This window comes from Muscardinus avellanarius (assembly GCF_963383645.1).
Source record: "Muscardinus avellanarius genome assembly, chromosome: 11".
Taxonomy (NCBI): Eukaryota; Metazoa; Chordata; class Mammalia; order Rodentia; family Gliridae; genus Muscardinus; species Muscardinus avellanarius.
In genome coordinates this window covers 4,781,517-4,799,457 of record NC_137797.1, presented here as the reverse complement: position 1 = coordinate 4,799,457, position 17,941 = coordinate 4,781,517, and the positions used below count along the sequence as shown (strand labels likewise).

The 17,941-nt window shown below is 50.2% G+C and overlaps 2 protein-coding genes across 2 annotated transcripts in view; one reads left to right on the top strand and one right to left on the bottom strand.

Annotated features, from left to right (window-relative positions):
• SMC1B (structural maintenance of chromosomes 1B) overlaps positions 1–6,474 on the bottom strand; it is a gene marked incomplete at both ends in the record, with an annotated part of 86,157 nt that extends 79,683 nt beyond the window's left edge. The window contains 2 exons of the mRNA XM_080704758.1: positions 1,753–1,941; positions 6,366–6,474. Coding sequence (XP_080560884.1) covers positions 1,753–1,941; positions 6,366–6,474 — 298 coding nt within the window. The remainder of the gene's footprint in view (positions 1–1,752; positions 1,942–6,365) is intronic.
• Positions 6,475–6,709: 235 nt separating this feature from the next.
• RIBC2 (RIB43A domain with coiled-coils 2) lies at positions 6,710–17,718 on the top strand (the record flags this gene model as incomplete). Its single annotated transcript, XM_080705219.1, has 7 exons — positions 6,710–6,823; positions 8,020–8,101; positions 12,103–12,447; positions 13,970–14,088; positions 14,709–14,936; positions 16,834–17,000; positions 17,640–17,718. 7 exons carry the CDS (start codon positions 6,710–6,712, stop codon positions 17,716–17,718), a joined length of 1,134 nt encoding a protein of 377 aa, XP_080561345.1.
• Positions 17,719–17,941: the final 223 nt, after the last annotated feature.

Sequence of the window (17,941 nt, the reverse complement as noted above, 5' to 3'; positions counted from 1 at the left end):
CTAAAGCTGGGCATTGGTGGCCCATGCTTGTAATCCCAGCATTTGGGAGGTAGAGACCGAAGGATCGCAGTTCTTGGTTAGCTTCAACTACTTAATAAGGCCCTTTGCAACTCAGTGAGACCCTGTTTCAAAATAAAGAATAAAAATAAATAAATAATAAAAAGACTAAAAAAATTAGGGCTGAAGGTGTTGCTCAGAGGTACAATGTCCCTGGGTTCCCCAGTACCGCAAAAATAAAAAATAAAATAAAATAAATAAATAAAATTTTAAAAAAGTTCTCCTGAGCTAGAATGAAAATAACAATTGAAAACAATGAAACACAGCCAGGCAGGGTGGTGCACGCTTGTAATCCCTGCACTTAGGAGGCGGAGACAGGAGGATCCCACAGGTTCGAAGCCAGCCTTGCTGGCTTAAGAGACCCTGTTTCCAAATAAAAATATAAAAATAGGTCTGGGAGTGTAGCCCGGAGGTAGAAAGGTTTCCAGGAACCCCAGTACCACCAAGAAAAAAAAAAAAAAAAAACCTACCAGAGTTAGATTATACACACACACACACACACACACACACACACACACACACATATGCGCCTAGACTGGCAATTTTGTTTATTCAGGGAACATAATAAACTCACAAATAAAAAACAAAATACAAATTAAAACATTTTACTGAAGTTGCTTTTTGACCAAAAATATGCATTCAATTAGTTCATCACCAAAACAAAGAGATGAAGCCAGGTTTGGTGGTGTACACCTGTATTTCCAGTACCTGGAGCCAACATAGGAGGATCACAGGTTTGAGGCAAATTCAAAGACATCCTCAGCAATAGTGAGACTTCCAGCAACCTAAAAAGACTCTGTTTCAAAATAAAAAATTAAACAGTGATGGGGGTTTAACTCAAAGGTAGAATGCCCCTAGATTCGATTCCCAGCACAACACACACACAGACAAAGACACACACACACACACACACACACACACACACACACACACACACACAACAACAACAACATCACAGATGAACATGAAGAATCTTGGGGAAAAATTTATGACTTAGAGGTAGACTCCTTCCCTCATCTTAACCAAATATTAAGTATAAAAATGCTGTCTGGGCCCTTTGCAACTCAGTGAGACCCTGTTTCAAAAATAAAGAATAAAAATAGGGCTGTGAGCCGGGTGTGGTGGCACCCGCTTGTAATCCCCGCACTTGGGAGGCTGAGACAGGAGGATCGCACAGGTTCGAAGCCAGCCTCAGCTACTTAGTGAGGCTCTCAGCAACTTAGTGAGACCCTGTTTCTAAATAAAGTATAAAAGGTCTGGGAGTATAGCCCGGAGGTAAAAAAAAAAAAAAAGCCCCTGGGTTCCACCCCCAGTACCACACATACACACACACACACACACACACACACAATAGGACTGGAGGTATAGCTCAGAGATAGAATGCCCCTGGATTCCATCCCTAGTACATGTACACACACACACACACACACACACACACACACACACACACACACACACAAATATAAAGTATGCTGTCTGTCAGAAGGGACTTCAACAAGTAAGTCTATGTGCTTAAGGAAGAGTCTCAGTGGAAAATAAAACATGTTTCTTGCTCTTGAGAAAAAAAGAGCTTCTAGTTCACTCTGCCAATGGAATAATAAATCACACTCTTCAAACAAAGAAAAAGCAGACAATCTAACTTACTATTGAAAAATCAAACGACTCAAACAAGATTCTAAAATAAAAAAAAAATACCTCGGATAATCCTTGCAAATGTTTTCTCTTCTCCATTTTCCTCCACATATACAATTTTTACACTTGCAAAAGAAGAAACAGGCCTCCCAATATGTGCTCCATGAATAAGTTCTTGAATATTTTTCACTCTTAAATTAGCTGTTTTCTCTCCCATTACAAAACTAAGTGCATCCATTACATTAGATTTTCCTGGGGAAGAAAAGAGAAAGATATTCTGTTTTAGTGATAAAAAAGCTTTGCCCATAGCAAAAGATATCAGGTCACCCAGTGAAACTGAAATAAGAGTGATAAAGTGGTAAAATATTTAAATTACACATTAAGGTACAAGTATATAATACATATTTCTAAAATCACCTGTGATTGAATCTGGGGAGGTTAACAAGACAATCTTTCTTCTTGGGATACTGGAGGCATTGTACGTCCGAGCAAGGTCCCCAGCCCTATTTTTTAGTCTTTTCTATTTTTGAAACAGGGTCTCACTGAGTTGTGAAGTGCCTCGCCACCATGCCCGGCTTAAGACAATCTTTATACATTAAAAATGTTATCCTGGAGCCAGATGTGGTGGCGACACTTGTAATTCCAGCATTTGGGAAGCAGAGACAGGAGGATCATGGTTCGCAGACAGCCTCAGCTGCTTAGCAATGCCCTTCGCAAGTCATTGAGACCCTGTTTCAAAATAAAGAATAAAAAGATAGGGCTGGGCCAGGCGTGGTGGCGCATGCTTGTAATCCCCGTGCTTGGGAGGCAGAGATAGGAGGATCCTGCAGGTTCAATCCTGCAGTCTCTCTGGCTAAAGAGACCCTGTTTCCAAATAAAAATATAAAAATAGGTCTAGGAGTATAGCCCAGAGGAAGAAGGGCTTCCAGGAACCCCAGTACCATAAAAAAAAAAAAAAAAAAAAGATAGGGCTGGGTGTGGTGGCGCACGCTTGTAATCCCCACCGTTTGGGAGGCGGAGACAGGAGGATCCTGCTGGTTGGAAGCCAGCCTCGCTGGCTTAAGAGACCCTGTTTCCAAATAAAAATATAAAAGAGGTCTGGGAGTGTAGCCCGGAGGTAGAAGGGCTTCCAGGAACCCCAGTACCACCAAAAGAAAAAAAAAGTATTAAAGTGTGCAGGGATTTCTCTAGAAGATACTCAAAGCCTGACGGTGGCCCCCGTATGTCAATGTCAAGCAGGAATAGCTATGACCAAGGGGTCCTTTGTTGTAAGAGGAATTGACCTGGCTTCACATGAGGGCGGGGCTTCATCCCCAGTACCAAAGAAAAAGGGGGGGGCCTGTGGATCTAGCTCAGAGGTAGAATGCCCTTGGTTCAATCTCCCGTGCTGGGGGGGGGGGGGGATGGAGAAGAAACCAGTGATTTATCTGGAAAATTTTAGTCACATTTTAAATTTTGGCTTGAAAGGACTACTCAGACATGTGCTTTGATAGTGAAGTTCAAGGGCCTTTCCTCCAAGCATTTTATTATAAAGTGTTCAAACATACAGGAAAGTTAGAAGTTATCAAACACCTTTGCCCCTAAAAGTCTACAATTAACATTGCATGACATCACCTGTTTTTCATAAGATTTTTTTTTTTATGGTACTAGGGATTGAAGCCAGGGGAGTCCTACATCTGAGCTACACCCCAGCCCTATATTATTTTCTTGGTTTGAGACAGGGTCTTGCTAAGTCACTGAAGCTGGCATCTACCCTGGGATCCTGTCTCCACTTCCCCCGTACTGGGGTTACAGGCATGCACCACTGCTCCTGGCTATCCATAAGATTTCTTTAAATTAGTGTTAATAGAATGTGTATTTATGCCAGTGAAAGTTACCTAATGAGGGAGAAAAATGATATTTGCAAAGGGGAAGACTTAGGAAGAGATAGGAACAGAGCACAAATGGAAAAGGGTAGCCTTAGACTCCGCACACTTTGGTATTTCCCTACTAAAACCCTTCAAAGGCTAACATTTTGTTTTGTTTTCATCTTAAATAAAAACCTCACTTTGGCTAGGAGTTAGTCAAAAGGATTCCAACCTTACATCCCACTGCTTCCTCAAATATGCACTACGTTCCGGCCGATCTAGACCGTTAACTGTCCCACCAATAGACTTTCACAGATCCCTGAAAATACTCTACCCTTTCAGCCTAGCTCAAATGCTAACTCCTCTTAAAATCATTTCTTGACACAATATCTTCCTGCCTACACTTCTTCAAATCAGATGTTTTTTTTCCTTATTTAAAAGTTTCATAAACACGGCATGTGACCCGCTATTTCAATTAGTGGGTTATTTTCTTACACTCCCTGTATTTCAGAAGCAGCTGCTGCCTTACTGAATATATATATATTTTTGCTCCTAGCACTATATATACAAATATTTGCTAAATCAAACTGAGCAGAAAATACAAAAGTTAAGATTAAAACCAGAGGCAGGCCTGGTGGGGCATACCTGTAATCCCAGTACTTGGGAGGCTGAGACAGGAGGATCGAAAGTTGAAGGACAGCCTCAGCCAACTCAGTAAGATCTTGTTTCAGAATAAAAAATAAAATAGGGCTGGAGGCATAGCTCAAAGGTAGAACATCCCTGGGATATGGATTCAATGCCCAGTCCACACACACACAAAAAAAGTTATTAAACCAAAACTCTTCTACCTTCAAGGAAAAAAAAAGTTTAGAATAAAAACAAAGAAATGGAAACATGCAGTTTGGGCATGTAGTAAGAGAAACTTACAACAAAAAGAACGACCAAATTAAGGTGTAGTAAGAATCAATCAGCTGAACAAAATCTGAACATGCCAGTAATTGTGAGGAAATCTAACAAGAACGGAAGTGAATGTAAATGGAATATCACCCATTAGGCTAGTTATGGATGAGTGCCAAATTGAGTTTTGAGCTTTAGATAGCAAAAAGAATGTGAACAGTCTAGACAAAATTCAGGAGTGAACCAGCAATGTTTGTCGTGGACAGACCGTACGGATGAAACAAGATGAAGCAATGACGACTGGCTTCGTGGGTTTCAAGCACAGTGTGCAGGCATCAGTGATTCTCCACAGAGAAGCTTGCAGGACACGTGGAAAGAGGCAGGAGCCAGAGAAACTTGTGAAGACAATTCTACAACACGCTGTTCATCACATCACGTGCCTGCGTGGTGGGAGGTGTGGTTTTGGCGATGGAACTCAGGTTCCTGCACATTAGGGAAGCACTTTTCACTGAACTACACCCCCAGGCCCACAATGTGTATTGTGTGTGTGTGTGTGTGTGTGTGTGTGTGTGTGTGTGTGTTGCTGAGGACAGAACCAGGGGTAATCTACCTCCAAGCTCTACTCCTGGCCCTATTTTTTAAACTTTGAAACAGGGTCTCATTCAGTTACAGAGGGCCTCACAAGTTGCTGAGGCTGGCTGTGAACCCGAAATCTTCCTGTTTCGGCCTCCCAAGTACTAGGATTATAGGTGTGTGCCACCAGGCCCCGTAGAAGTGATTATTTTTCAACTTAAGTTCAGCACTAGTTTAAAGATTCAAAAACCCCATTTAACAAGATCTGAATGAGAATGAACATGTAGTTCAGGCAGAATGAAGTCCAAGATTTTGTGCAGACACTTACCCTGAGCATCACATGACTTGAGTTACAAAACATAATTAAGCCCCCTTCACATCATTACCAGTGAAATGGTGAAAACTGTGTGATGGCGCACACTTATAATCCCAGTTCTTGGGAGGCCGAGACAGGAGGATCCCAGGTTCAAGGACAGCCTCAACAAGTAATGACTCTCATCAGCATAGTGAGACTTCGTTTCAAAATAAAAATAAAAATAAAAATAGGGCTGGGGATGTAGCTTGGAGGCAGAATGTCCCTGGGTTCAATCCTCGGCCACACACACACACACACACACACACACACACACACACACGGAAAACCTAACTGGTCATGGGTCCAGTGATTTGAAGGAAGATGGTTTGGCAAGGGTGCTTATAGTCAGTCTTTTCCATGTCTTCTTGTTAACGATAAAATGTCGACAAGGGGACGCGCTTCATGAAGAGGCACGGCACTGCGACTTTTTTTTCCACTTTTTTTCGGTACTAGGGAGGGAACCCAGGGGTCCACCTCCGAGCTGCACCCCCAGCCCTGGTTTTTATTCTTTATTTTCGAACAGGGTCTGAGCTGCAGGGGCCTCGCGGACCGGGTCCTCCCGCCTCGGCCCCGCTGCTGGGCCGCCCGGCGGCGCCATGGCGCTCTGCGGCCCTTCAAATGCGCCTATTTCTACACCCGAGCATCCTTTTAACGTGCGGGCGGACGGAACCGTGGCGCTGCGGCCACTGTGACAGGGCGGAGGAGGTCCACGCCTCCACACTTAGCTGTCGGAAGTTAGTTTACTGAGGCCACGGTTAAATTTCAACACAAACCTGGCTTCTGACCGGGAAACCTGAGGGCCGGGGCCGGGGCGGCGCTGGGAGCGGCGGCGGCCTTCCGCGGCCTCGGAGCCCGGCCTCCCGCCCTCGGCCGGCCCGGCGGGTCGGAGGGAGGCCGCGAGGCGGAGGCCGGGCCGGCGGGGCGCGGGGAGGCCGCGAGGCGGGGGCCGGCCGGGAGGGGTCGGCGGGCCGCAGGGCGCCGCCGCCCGGGCCGGGCGCGCTTACCCGAGCCGTTGGGGCCGACGATGCAGGTGAAGCTCCTGAAGGGGCCGATGACCTGGCGGCCCCGCCACGACTTGAAGTTCTCCACGAAGAGCCGGTCCAGGCGGCCCATGGCGCGCCGCCCTCGCCTCGCGCTCGCGGCGTCCTCACGCGCCGGCGGGAAAAGCGCGGGAAGCGCCTCGCCAAGTCTCGCGAGATCTCGGCGGCGGCGGCGCGAGCGCGGCCGTTGCCCAGCAACCGGGGCGGTGACTCGGCGGCTCCCCGGCCGCCCTCGGCCCGCTCTCGCCCCCCGGCCGCGCTCCGCTCCGGGGCCTCGTCCCTCCGGGGCGGCCGCCGGGCCCCGCGCCATGGCGGTGGCGCTGCCCAAGGACCTGCAGCAGGCGGCCGGCGTGGCCAAGAGGAGGCGCGCCGAGCTGTGCCGGCAGAAGCGGGTCTTCGGCGCCAGGAGCAGGATCCTGGGGGTGACGCGGCGGGCGGCGGGCGGCGGGCGGCGGGCGGCGGGCGGCGGGCGGGGAGGAGAGCCCTGCCGGGGGGGCGAGTCGGGCCGGGCGGGCTCGGCGCCTGGAGTTGGAGGAAGATGAGGCCGAACGCGGTTTCCTCCCGCGGAGCCACGTTGGCCGTCCCCCGGGTGCCCGCCCGCCCGGACACTTGACGGTGCAGGCGGAGGTCCAGTTTTGTGGCCAGGAATTGAGGGAGAAGGCAGTGCCCACGGCCCAGTGAAAACACCCCGCGAAGGCTGCTGAGCCCAGAACTCGGGAAGCTGAGACGGGAGGCTCGGAGACGAGCCTCAGCCATTTAGCGAAACCCTGTTTCAAAATAAAATACAACGGGCCGGGCGCGGCGGCGCTCGCCTGTAATCCCACCATTTGGGAGGCTGAGACCGAAGGATGGCAGTCCGCAGACAGCCTCAGCTACTACCAGCGAGGTGGAATGCCCCTGGGTCCCATCCCCGGTAGCGCAAAACAAAAACATTATCGCCAGGCATGGGGGCGCGTCCTTGTAATCCCAGCATCTGAGAGGCTGAGACGGGAGGATCACAGTTCGCGGACCGCCTCAGCTCCTTAGCACGGCCCTTCGCAACTCAGTGAGACCCTGTTTCAAAAAAGAAAAAGGAAAAGATTGAAAAAGAGGGCTTGAGGTGCAGCTTGGAGGTACAGTGCTGCTGGGTTCCATCCTTAGTACCGCCAAAATCAATCAATAAATAAAGATAGCCGGGCGTGGTGGCGCACGCTTGTCATCCCCGCGCTTGGGAGGCAGAGACAGGAGGATGGCGCAGGTTTGAAGCCAGCCGCGCGCGCTGGCTTAGGAGACCCTGTTTCCAAATAAAAATGTAAAAATAGGTCTGGGAGTGTAGCCCGGAGGTAGAAGGGCTTCCAGGAACCCCAGTACCACCAATAAATAAATATAAAATAAAAATAGGCCTGAGGGTGTCCCTCGGAGGTAGTATGCCCCTGGGTTCATCCCCAGTACCACAAAATAAAATAAAAGGAGGAAGAAAGCTTTGGGGAAGGTTGAGAACACAGGCTGCAAAACCTGGAAGCAAAGGCCTGGTAGCAAAGATGAGTCATATAGAGTGGAGCAAGGCTTCAAAGATAGTGGAAGTGCTAGCGACTTACTGAATAACATATCTGGCTCTTTCCTGAATCTCCATCCTCAGGGAGACACAGAGGCCTGGGACTTTCAGGTTCGCGACCAGAAGATAGCAGAAGCAACTGAGAAAGCTCGGTGTGATGCCTTTGGTGAGCACCCCTGGCGGCTTCCCTGGGGGCAGCGTCTTTGAGGTCTCGCCGCTTGAGGCATCTCAAGCGTGTGGGCTGGGAAGGCAGCCTCTGCAGCATGCACGAGGCCCTGGGCTCTGTCCCCAACACCAAAAGGAAAAAAGTCATTTTCTCATTCTTCCTCTGTTTAAAATTTCATAGTATCTCATGCTCATTTAACTTGCTGAGTGGATTCTTCATTTGTTAAAGGGAAAACAGCTCTTGGAGTCTGATGTTAATTATAGGAAATATATTTTATAGGTAATTTTTTTTTTTTTTTTTTTTTTTGCGGTACTGGGGATGGAACCCAGGAACATTGTACCTCCGAGCTACACCCCCAGCCCAATTTTTTAGTCTTTTTTATTTTTTAAAAACATGATCTCACTGAGTTGTGAAGGGCCTCGCTAAGTAGATGAGGCTGTCCGCAAACCATGAGCCTCTGGTCTCTGTCTCCTGATTGCTGGGATTACAAGCGTGCACCATCATGCTCAGCTAAATGTTTTCTTTTTTTTTTTTTTAAGAAAATAGAAAAGTCTGATATTCTCTGCCCCAGAATTCAAGTCCGTCAGAGGAAAACAGCTGTTTATACCAAGTGACACAGACATCCGGAGCGCACGACCCTATGCTTGACTCAGTGATGGATGGGATTCAGTAACACTGTTCTAAGCAGGGAGACTGAGACAGGAGAGTCACAGGTTCAAGAACAGCCTCAGCACCTAAGCAAGGCCCTCTGCAACTTATACCCTATTTCAAAATAAAAAATAAGAGCGATAGGGCTGAGGGTATAGCTCAGAGGTAGACTGCCCCTGGGTTCCATCCCCAGTACCACCAAATAAAAATAATAATAAGATAGGGCTGAGGGTATCGCTCAGAAGTTGACACCCCCATGTTCAGTCCCCAGTAGCACAAAACATACTAATAATATAGAATTTGTTTCTACTGCTATGTACATCAATTTCAACAATTGTTAAAACTTCAGTTTTTTGCCAGGCATGGTGGCACATGCTTGTAATCCCAGCATTTGGGAGGCTGATACAGGAGGATCACAGTTTGTGGCCATCCTCAGCTACTTAGTGAGGCCCTTTGCAACTCGGTGAAACCCTGTTTCAAAATAAAGAATAAAAAATGGGGCTGGGGGTATAGCTCAGAGGTAGAATGGCCAAGGGTTCCATCCCTAGTAACACACACACACACACACACACACACACACACACACACACACAACCCTTTAGTTTTTTTAAAAAACACCATGAGGATCGAGTGCGTGCGTATTTATGTGTATGGTACTAGGGATTGAACCCAGAGGTGTTCTGCCTCTGAGCTGCACCCTAGCCCTTTTCATGTTCTGTTTTTTAACAGGGTCTCACTTGGTTTCTGAGAGTCTGTGTCACAGAGACTGTCTTCCACCCTGTGATCCTCCTGTCTCAGTCTCCCAAGAACTGGGATTACAGGTGTGCACCCCCACACCTGGCTCATGAGAATTTTAAAATAGAAAAAAGAAGGTTATGAAGTTTTACATATGATGGGCCATCATTTAAAAATATGCTTTGAAGTGCTCACGTAGGCAGCACACATATGAAAATTGAACGATGCAGAGATTAGCATGGCCCCTGCTCAGGAATGATGCACAAATCTGTGAGGCATTCTATATTTTTATAAAGCTTAACTCTGTTTCAAGAAAATATGCTTAGAAGCCGGGTGTGGTGATACACGTTTGTAATCCCAAAATTTGGGAGGCTGAGACAGGAGGATCGCGGCTCATGGACAGCCTCAGCTACATAGGCCCTTTGCAACCCAGTGAGACCCTGTTTCAAAATAAAGAATAAAAAATAGGGGGTGTAGCTCAGAGGTAGAATGCCTCTAGGTTCCATCCCCAGTACTGCAAGAAAAAAAAAATCATATATTTATGCTTAGAAAAAGACAGCGGTAGCTGGGCATGGTGGCGCACGCTTGTAATCCCCGCACTTGGGAGGCAGAGACAGGAGGATCACGCAGGTTTGAAGCCAGCTGTGCGCGCTGGCTTAGGAGACCCTGTTTCCAAATAAAAAATGTAAATATAGGTCTGGGAGTGTAGCCCGGAGGTAGAAGGGTTTCCAGGAACCCCAGTACCACCAAAAAAAAAAAAAAAAAGAAAGAAAGAAAAAAAAAGAAGACAGCGGTAATGTTGGAGTAATAGAATTATAAGTGAAGCTATTTTCTTCTTCATGATATTCTATATTTTCCAAACTTTTTACCTTCTTAGCTATAGTTAAGTAATCTAAAGTTACAAAAACAGTGGGACAGACACACACGTCCCACAGGCAGCCTAGATGTTGACACTGTGCCGAGTCGGCTGCAGGTCTCTTATTTCAAGGGCGCTTCTTGAGAATTGTGCTGTGTAAGCAAACCCTCCCCAGTTCCCTCTTGCTTCCTAAATGTGTGCCATTCCCATGAGTTTTTAATACTTTCTGTGTATCTGTAACAACATAAAGTTGCTTTTTGTGTGTTTTTAAATGTACACAAATGATACTCTACCAGATGGAGCCTTCTGTAACCTGTTTTTCTCTGTGTTGTAATCCCCCCCACCCCGGTGGTACTGGGGTTCCTAGAAACCCTTCGACCTACGGGCAAAACTCCCAGACCTATTTTATATTTTTTATTTGGAAACAGGGTCTCTTAAGCCAGCGCGGCTGGCTTCGAACCTGCACGATCCTCCTGTCTCTGCCTCCCAAGCGCGGGGATTACAAGCGTGCGCCACCACGCCAGGCTTGTGTTGTAATTTTTAAACTTATCGGTGGTCTACACAGAGCCCATTTGGTTGTCCTATAGCATTTTGTTGCATGAATTAGCTCATTATCAGCCCTCCGCATGGCCAGTGTGGATTTTTTTTCATTTTTCAACATTGCAAACACTGCAAGGACTGTCCACAGACGCTGTTACTGGTGCACACGGACAGAGATGCCTAGACCTTGTAGCACAGCTTGCTTGATTGCTTTGTTAGAAGTGTACCAAGTTGCTGGGTGTGGTGGTGCACACCTGTAATCCCAGTACCTGGGACGCTGAAACAGGAGGATCACAGATTCAAGGGCAGCCTCAGCAACTTAGTGAGACCCTGTTCCTAAATAAAAAATAAAATAGGTCTGAGGGTGCAGTTCAGACTTAGAATGCTTCTGGGTTCAGTCCCCAGCACCACACACACACACACACACACACACGCACACACACGCACACACAGTGTACCAAGTTATGGTCCCACAAGCACTGAATGAGGGATCTCCTCCCCATATTCTTACCAATGCTGCTATTGGCATTTGAGTATTTGCCTCCAATTCACAACTTTATTGATCCCTCCAGTTTCTTTATAGTGATTCACCTGTTTCTAGTCTCTGCTCATTTTTTTGGCTGGGTTGTGTTTTAAAAATCTATCTGTAGCTGGGCATGTGGCACACGCTTGTAATCCCAGTGCTTGGGAGGCTGAGACAGGATTGCACAGTATTGAAGCCAGCCTTAGCTACTGAGTGAGGCTTTCAGCACCTTAGTGAGACCCTGTTTCCAAATAAAGTATAAAATAGGCCTGGGAGCCGGACATGGTGGCGCACGATTGTAATCCCCGCGCTTGGGAGGCAGAGACAGGAGGATCGCGCAGGTTCGAAGCCAGCCGCACGTGCTGGCTTAGGAGACCCTGTTTCCAAATAAAAATGTAAAAATAGGTCTGGGAGTGTAGCCCGGAGGTAGAAGGGCTTCCAGGAACCCCAGTACCACCAAAAAAAAAAAAAAAATAGGTCTGGGAGTACAGCCCGGAGGTAGAAAAGCCCCTGGGTTCCACCCCTAGTACCACACACACACAAATCTATTTATAGATGCTTTTCAATATTCAGGGTACTAATTCTTTAGTGGTTATTTTGTTTTTTTTAGAGGGCTATGTTACTTTGAGGATCACGAAAAATTATTTTTTCAAATGGATTCACACTTTTTCTCTTAATTTTATGCTGTGTCTCTTCTAGCTGCGGAAATGAAGCAAAATGACAAAATTATGTGTATATTGGAAGACCGGGGAAAGAAAGACAGCAGAAATCTCTGTAAAGCAATCACTGACTTCCAGCAGAATTATCAGAAGCCAGAAACTCACCGCGAGTTTGATCTGTCTGACCCGCTAGCCCTTAAGAAAGATCTTCCAGCCCGGCAGTCGGACAATGACATCCGGAACACGATATCAGGAATGCAGAAGTTTATGGGAGAGGATTTAAACTTCAAGGAGAGGAGAAAATTTCAAGAGGAACAGAACAGAGAATGGTCTCTGCAACAGCAGAGGGAATGGGAGAGGGCCCGAGCCGACCAGAGGCTTGCAGGTGATGGAAGAGAAGAGGTGTGCGGATCTCTTGCAGCCTCTTGAACGATCCGGAGCCCCAGTGTTTGCAGGTGTACGTCCTGCTGTGGTACTGGGGATGGAACACAGGGCTGCCCTATCTCTGAGCTATACTCCCAGCCCTTTGTATATTTTATTTTGAGACAGAGTCTTGCTGAGTTCGTACACTGGCCCGGAACTTATGATCTTCCAGTCTCTGCCTCCTGAGTACCGGGATTACAGGCACACACCACCACAACCACCTTGGGTTGCTTTCTTTAAGTTCTACTGACACGCAGCCACATGCTGCTCAGGGCCTGAGCCCAGGAGTCAGACATCTCTGGCCCTGTGTCGGGTGCAGGAGATGCCGTCAGAGCATGTCTCCATGTTGGCCCCGGATGGGTGCTGGGATGCAGCTAACTCAGAATTGGTCCTCGCCGGGCATGTTGGCACACACCTGAAATCCCAGTGCGTGGAAGGCTGAGACAGAGGACTGCGGGGTCAAGGTCAGCCTCAGCAACTCGGCAAAACCCTCAGCAACTTAGTGATAGTGAGACCCTGTTCCCAAACAAAAATAAAAAGGGCCAGGGATATAGCTCAAAGGTAGAATGCCTCTGGGTCCAATCCCTAGTACTGCATGTGTGTGTGTGTGTGTGTGTGTGTGTGTGTGTGTGTGTGTGTGTGCGCTCGCGCGCGCACACACACACACACACACACACACAAATTGGTCCCTGCCTCATTGTGTTCACAGTCTGCTTGGAAGGTAGATTGAAGTGTATAGGTGCCCCAGTCTCCTGGACTTGGGGTAGAAGCTCCCCAGGGTGTTGCAGGGCCCGTTCGCCTGCCTGTGGCCCCATGACCTTGATAGGACTCCCCGGTCCTCCGGCCGCTCCATGTGCCAGCAACCTCCCTGATCTCGGGGCATTGTACCCGTGGGCAGTGGGATAACCAAGGGCCGAGGAGACAGCGGAGCCGAGGGGCACGATGTGCACCGCTCTCAGCCTCCCTGGTCAGCTCAGCCTCCTCTTAGCCTCCTCCTCTACATTTTCCTGTGGGACCTTTACTGTGTCCTCTCCAGACACATTGGCCTGGCAAAGTCCTCCTGCCACTCCACAGATACCTGCCACTTGGCACCTCTCCTCTTTGGGTCCTGTCTGGTTCTCCAGCCCGCTTTACTGGGTTCTCAGCATCTCTTGTCTGCTGCAAGGATGTAGCTGCCTCCAGATAGACTGAGGATAGCAAGGGGCATGCTACTGACATATGCAGGACCCCAGCAGACATCACTAATCCATAGCAGACACTACTGATCTGCAGCAGTGATTGCTGGCACTCTAGGAGAGCTATGATCCAAGAGCAAAATCATCTCCCATAGCCTTCAGAGGCAGGTGCCGTCCGTGCCCCCATCCTCCTTGGGTATGAGGACACAGTAAGACGTGAGCGGCTGCATCACGGGGTACTCTGCCGCCTCCGAACGCTGTCCTGGGGGCCGTGCCCCGTCTGACTGTGCCCCTCGGGTCTCCTTGCAGAGGACCTGCACCTGCAGACAAGACTGAAGTTCGATGAAACAGCCAGGCATCTGCAGGGGCTGGAGAGCGCCACCAGGAAGGCGGTTTGTGTGGCTGTGAAGGAGTTCAACAGGAACCAGGTATGGACCTGCGCGCCTGCCCCAGGGAGAGAGCGCGTGGCAGCAGTGTCCTGCAGCCACCAGCCATTCCGGAATCCCAGGCTCGCCACGCCACCCGCTCAGAGGGAGCCCCGAGGGAGGCCGCCCCGTCACAGAGAGGAGGCCGCACTCTGACTGTACTCCAGGTGGGGGGGGGGTGATTTGCTGCGTTCACAGCCACCTCCCGCCAGGGAATCTGGGCTGCAATTCCACCAGGAGTTTATTTTTCCCTGGGGCTGTGGCTGAAGCCCCAGGAATGACCAAGGCAGGATGCCTCCACTGCCTCTAAGCTGGCCCTGTGGAGACCCACTTTTGAGTTGTCTTTACAGCCCACAGATGGCCAACGGTTGTCAGGGCCACAGGAGGGACACAGCCGGGCCAGTGAGCAGCTGCTCCTTGCCTGTACCCTGCCAGAAGTGACCCCCCCACACCTGGCTGACCTGCCCCACCTGCCCACAGTGCTCCAGGAGCCAGGCCCACGGGCTCACCCCACAGCCCTGCAGATAGGTCTGCCCCGGCCACCCCTTCAGACTCCAGGCCCGGGCGCTTGCTGACCTGCCCAGGAGCCCCAGAGCATCCTCCCTAAAGCATCCTCCCTGCAGGCCATGGAGTTGGCGGAAAGGAGACGGCAAGAGAAGAGACAAGAAGAGGAAGACAACCTGGCGGAGATCTCCAGCCTGCTGCACGGGGACCTGCTGTCCGAAAACCCGCAGCAGGCAGCCAGCTCCTTCGGCCCGCACCGCGTCGTCCCCGACCGCTGGAAGGGCATGAGCCGGGAGCAGCTGGAGCAGATCCGCATGGAACAGAGGCTGCAGATCCAGGAGAAGCTGGTAGTGGACCCTTCCTGTTCACTGCCGGGAGGGGAGGGAAGGGGAGGAGAGCCAGGTAGCACTGTGGTGTGTGACAGGCAGCAGTTGAGGACAGAAGGATGAGGTGGGTCTGCAGAGATGGGAAGGCAGAGAGAGGGGCGGGGCGGTGGGAGAGTGGGGTCCCAAGTACTATTCCATGCTTGACGTGCAGTGTCCCCTGGACGTCTGTGTCTGGGCGGATTTGCTTTCCCTGCATGTGGTAAAGGAAAAGGAAAACCCAAATAGTAGCAGTGTGAGCAGAGCAGACCCGTAGTATCTCCTGTGTGTAGATTAAATCCTTAGGAAAGCGGGGGAGGCCGTGTAGGGCAGGTCTGAGGTCAGTGACCTCTGACATGGCACCCCGGCACCTGGCTCCCGCCTCTCAGTGCACATTAGTGCTTAGACACCTGCCGTCCTGGGCATATGCCAGCTACAGAGGAGGCGGAGTCGGGGGAACCCCGAGGACCCTCACTTCCAGTTGTATTTCATTGGATAATAGTCACAAAGAATGCTGGAAAATGAGCCGGGCGTGGAGGTGCCCACCTTTAATCCACAGGCGTGGCACAGGTTCCAGGCCAGCCTCAGCAGCTTAACAATACCCTGTCTCAAAATAAAAATCAAGAAGGGCTGGGATTTAACTCGAAGGTAGAGTGCCTCGAGGCCCAGTCCTCAGCACAAAGGGGAAAAGACCTGGGAAATTAGGTGCTTATTACAGGCAGAGGAATGCTGGGTATTCTTTATTAAGGGACGAGGAGTAATGGCTGCCAGGGGACATGTAACATATTCCACCCACAGCCCAGGTCAAGCCCATGGAGGAGGGAGCCTCATGGGCAGCAGGACACAATCGGGTTCAGAACAGGGTCTGGGCTGGAGGTATGATGTGGTGCCAGCCCCTCATGGCATATTGTTTGTTTGTTTTGTGGTACTGGGGGTTGAACCCAGGAGTATCCTACCATCGAGCTCCATCCCAGCCACATTTATTTTATTATTTATTTATTATTTATTTTTGCAGTACTAGGGATGGAGCCCAGGGGCATTCGACCTCTGAGCTACACCTCCAGCCCTATGTTCTATCCTTTATTTTGAAACAGGGCCTCACTAAGTAGCTGAGGCTGGCCGCGAACCTGCGATCCTCCTGTCTCAGCCTCCCAAGTACTAGAATTACAAATGTGTGCCACCATGCCCAGCTTCCGCTCATGGCATATTTAAAGCAGAGAACCTGGGGGAGATCCCAGGTGTGAGTGTAGACAGGAGACGGAGTCCTGGGACCCTGTTGTGGCCACCATTCATAGAGAAGGGTCTGTCCACGTGCAGCCCAGCAGGTGGACAGATGCCCGCGGCGGCATCCTGAAGCCGGGTGAGGGAAAGCAGAAAGGAATGAGAGGGGACCCCTGGAGCGACTGCTGCTAGGACGGGGCAGCAGCACTGGCCTGGTCCCCAGGGGCCCTTGGGACATTACCAGTGGGGGACGGGGGTCAGTAGCCTGTCTAGCAGGCCCCAGAGGAAACAGGCAGGAGGAAGCAGGCCGCAAATGCAGAACACACTTTAAAGACGTCTGCCACACTTGCTAGGTTCAGTGATGTACGCCTGTATTCTTAGTACTTGGGAGGCTGAGACGTGAGGATTGCAAGTTTGAAGCAGTTTAGTGAGACCCCCAGCCACTTAGCGAGACCCTGTTTTAAAATAAAATGGGTCTGGGGGAGTAGCTTCCAGGTAGAACATCCCTCGTTTCTGTCCCCAGTACCATAAAAAAAAAAAAAAGATGAAGGTAGGTTGAAGGTCCCTGCCGTTTCCCTTTCTGCAAAGCGAGAGTCCCACATCCTGGGTGGCCCCCGGGGTTCTGGGAAAAGACGGCCACCGGCACCTCTCCTCCTCCCAGAGGCTCCAGGAGGAAGCACGCCAGCGGGACATGGATTGGGACCGGCGGAGGATTCAGAAGGCGCGCGCTGCGGTGCTCTCTGAGCGGCAGCGGCAGCGGGAGCAGCGCGACCTGCGCAGGGCCCTGGATAGCAGCAACCTCAGCCTGGCCGCCGAGCAGCACCTGCAGTGAGGACGGGGAGGGTAGAGGACGCAGGGTCAGCAGAGGGGGCAGGCCACAGACCACGCTGCTCTGCACCTGGGGACCAGAAGCACCAGGAAGGCACTGAGGAGTCGGGAAGTCTTCCTGGAGGAGGACAACTGCAGGCAGAGGGAGGACCCCAAGCTGCTCCAGCAAGCCTGGAGCCTCTCGGTCACAGGCAGGACCCCAAAAGTAGTTGAGAGGTCCAGCCGTGCAAAAGCGGCAAGTGTAGAGACACTGCAGAACTTGGAGTCGAGACAGGCGTTTAGACCCTCTTATCTAGTCATCAGCCTTGACCGCCTCAGGGACCCGCAGGCGCGGTGCCTCCAGGCCTCAGTGGGTCAGCCTGTCCGCTCCCCGGCGGGGGCCTAGGAGGCGAGGGAGGGCCAGCAGGTGGGATGGGTGGGGCGCTGCTCTGGGGTGGCCCCGAGGCTCGGGCACCGGCCCTCTAGCTCTGGTGGAGCTGAAATTCCCTGCGCAGCAGTTGGGGCGAGGGTTTGGGGCTCCTCAGGGTTGGAACGTTCTGTACTGGGGTAACATTAGCGAAACATCCTTGGCTCTTTGTGTTTTTAAAAAATAGGAAGGACATGCTTTTGCTAATCTCATTTTTCTCCTTTTTTTATTAGGAAAAAATACATGGATGAAGTCTACAACAATCAACCCACAAGAGATTATTTCACCCAATTTAACACACGAAGTCGTTAAAGAAGGAGGCATTCTCATTTCCCCTCGCCTGTGTATAAAGTGCGGCAACCTTAAGGAGTTGGTTCTTTTTTATGTTGGTACTAGGGAGTGAACCAGGGGTGTTCTCTGAGCACATTCCCAACCCTAGTTTTCATTTTGAAACAGGGTCTCACTAAGTTGCCGAGGATCTCGCTGAATTGCGGAGGTGGGCTTTCAGTCAGTGATTCTTCTGTCTCAGCCTCCC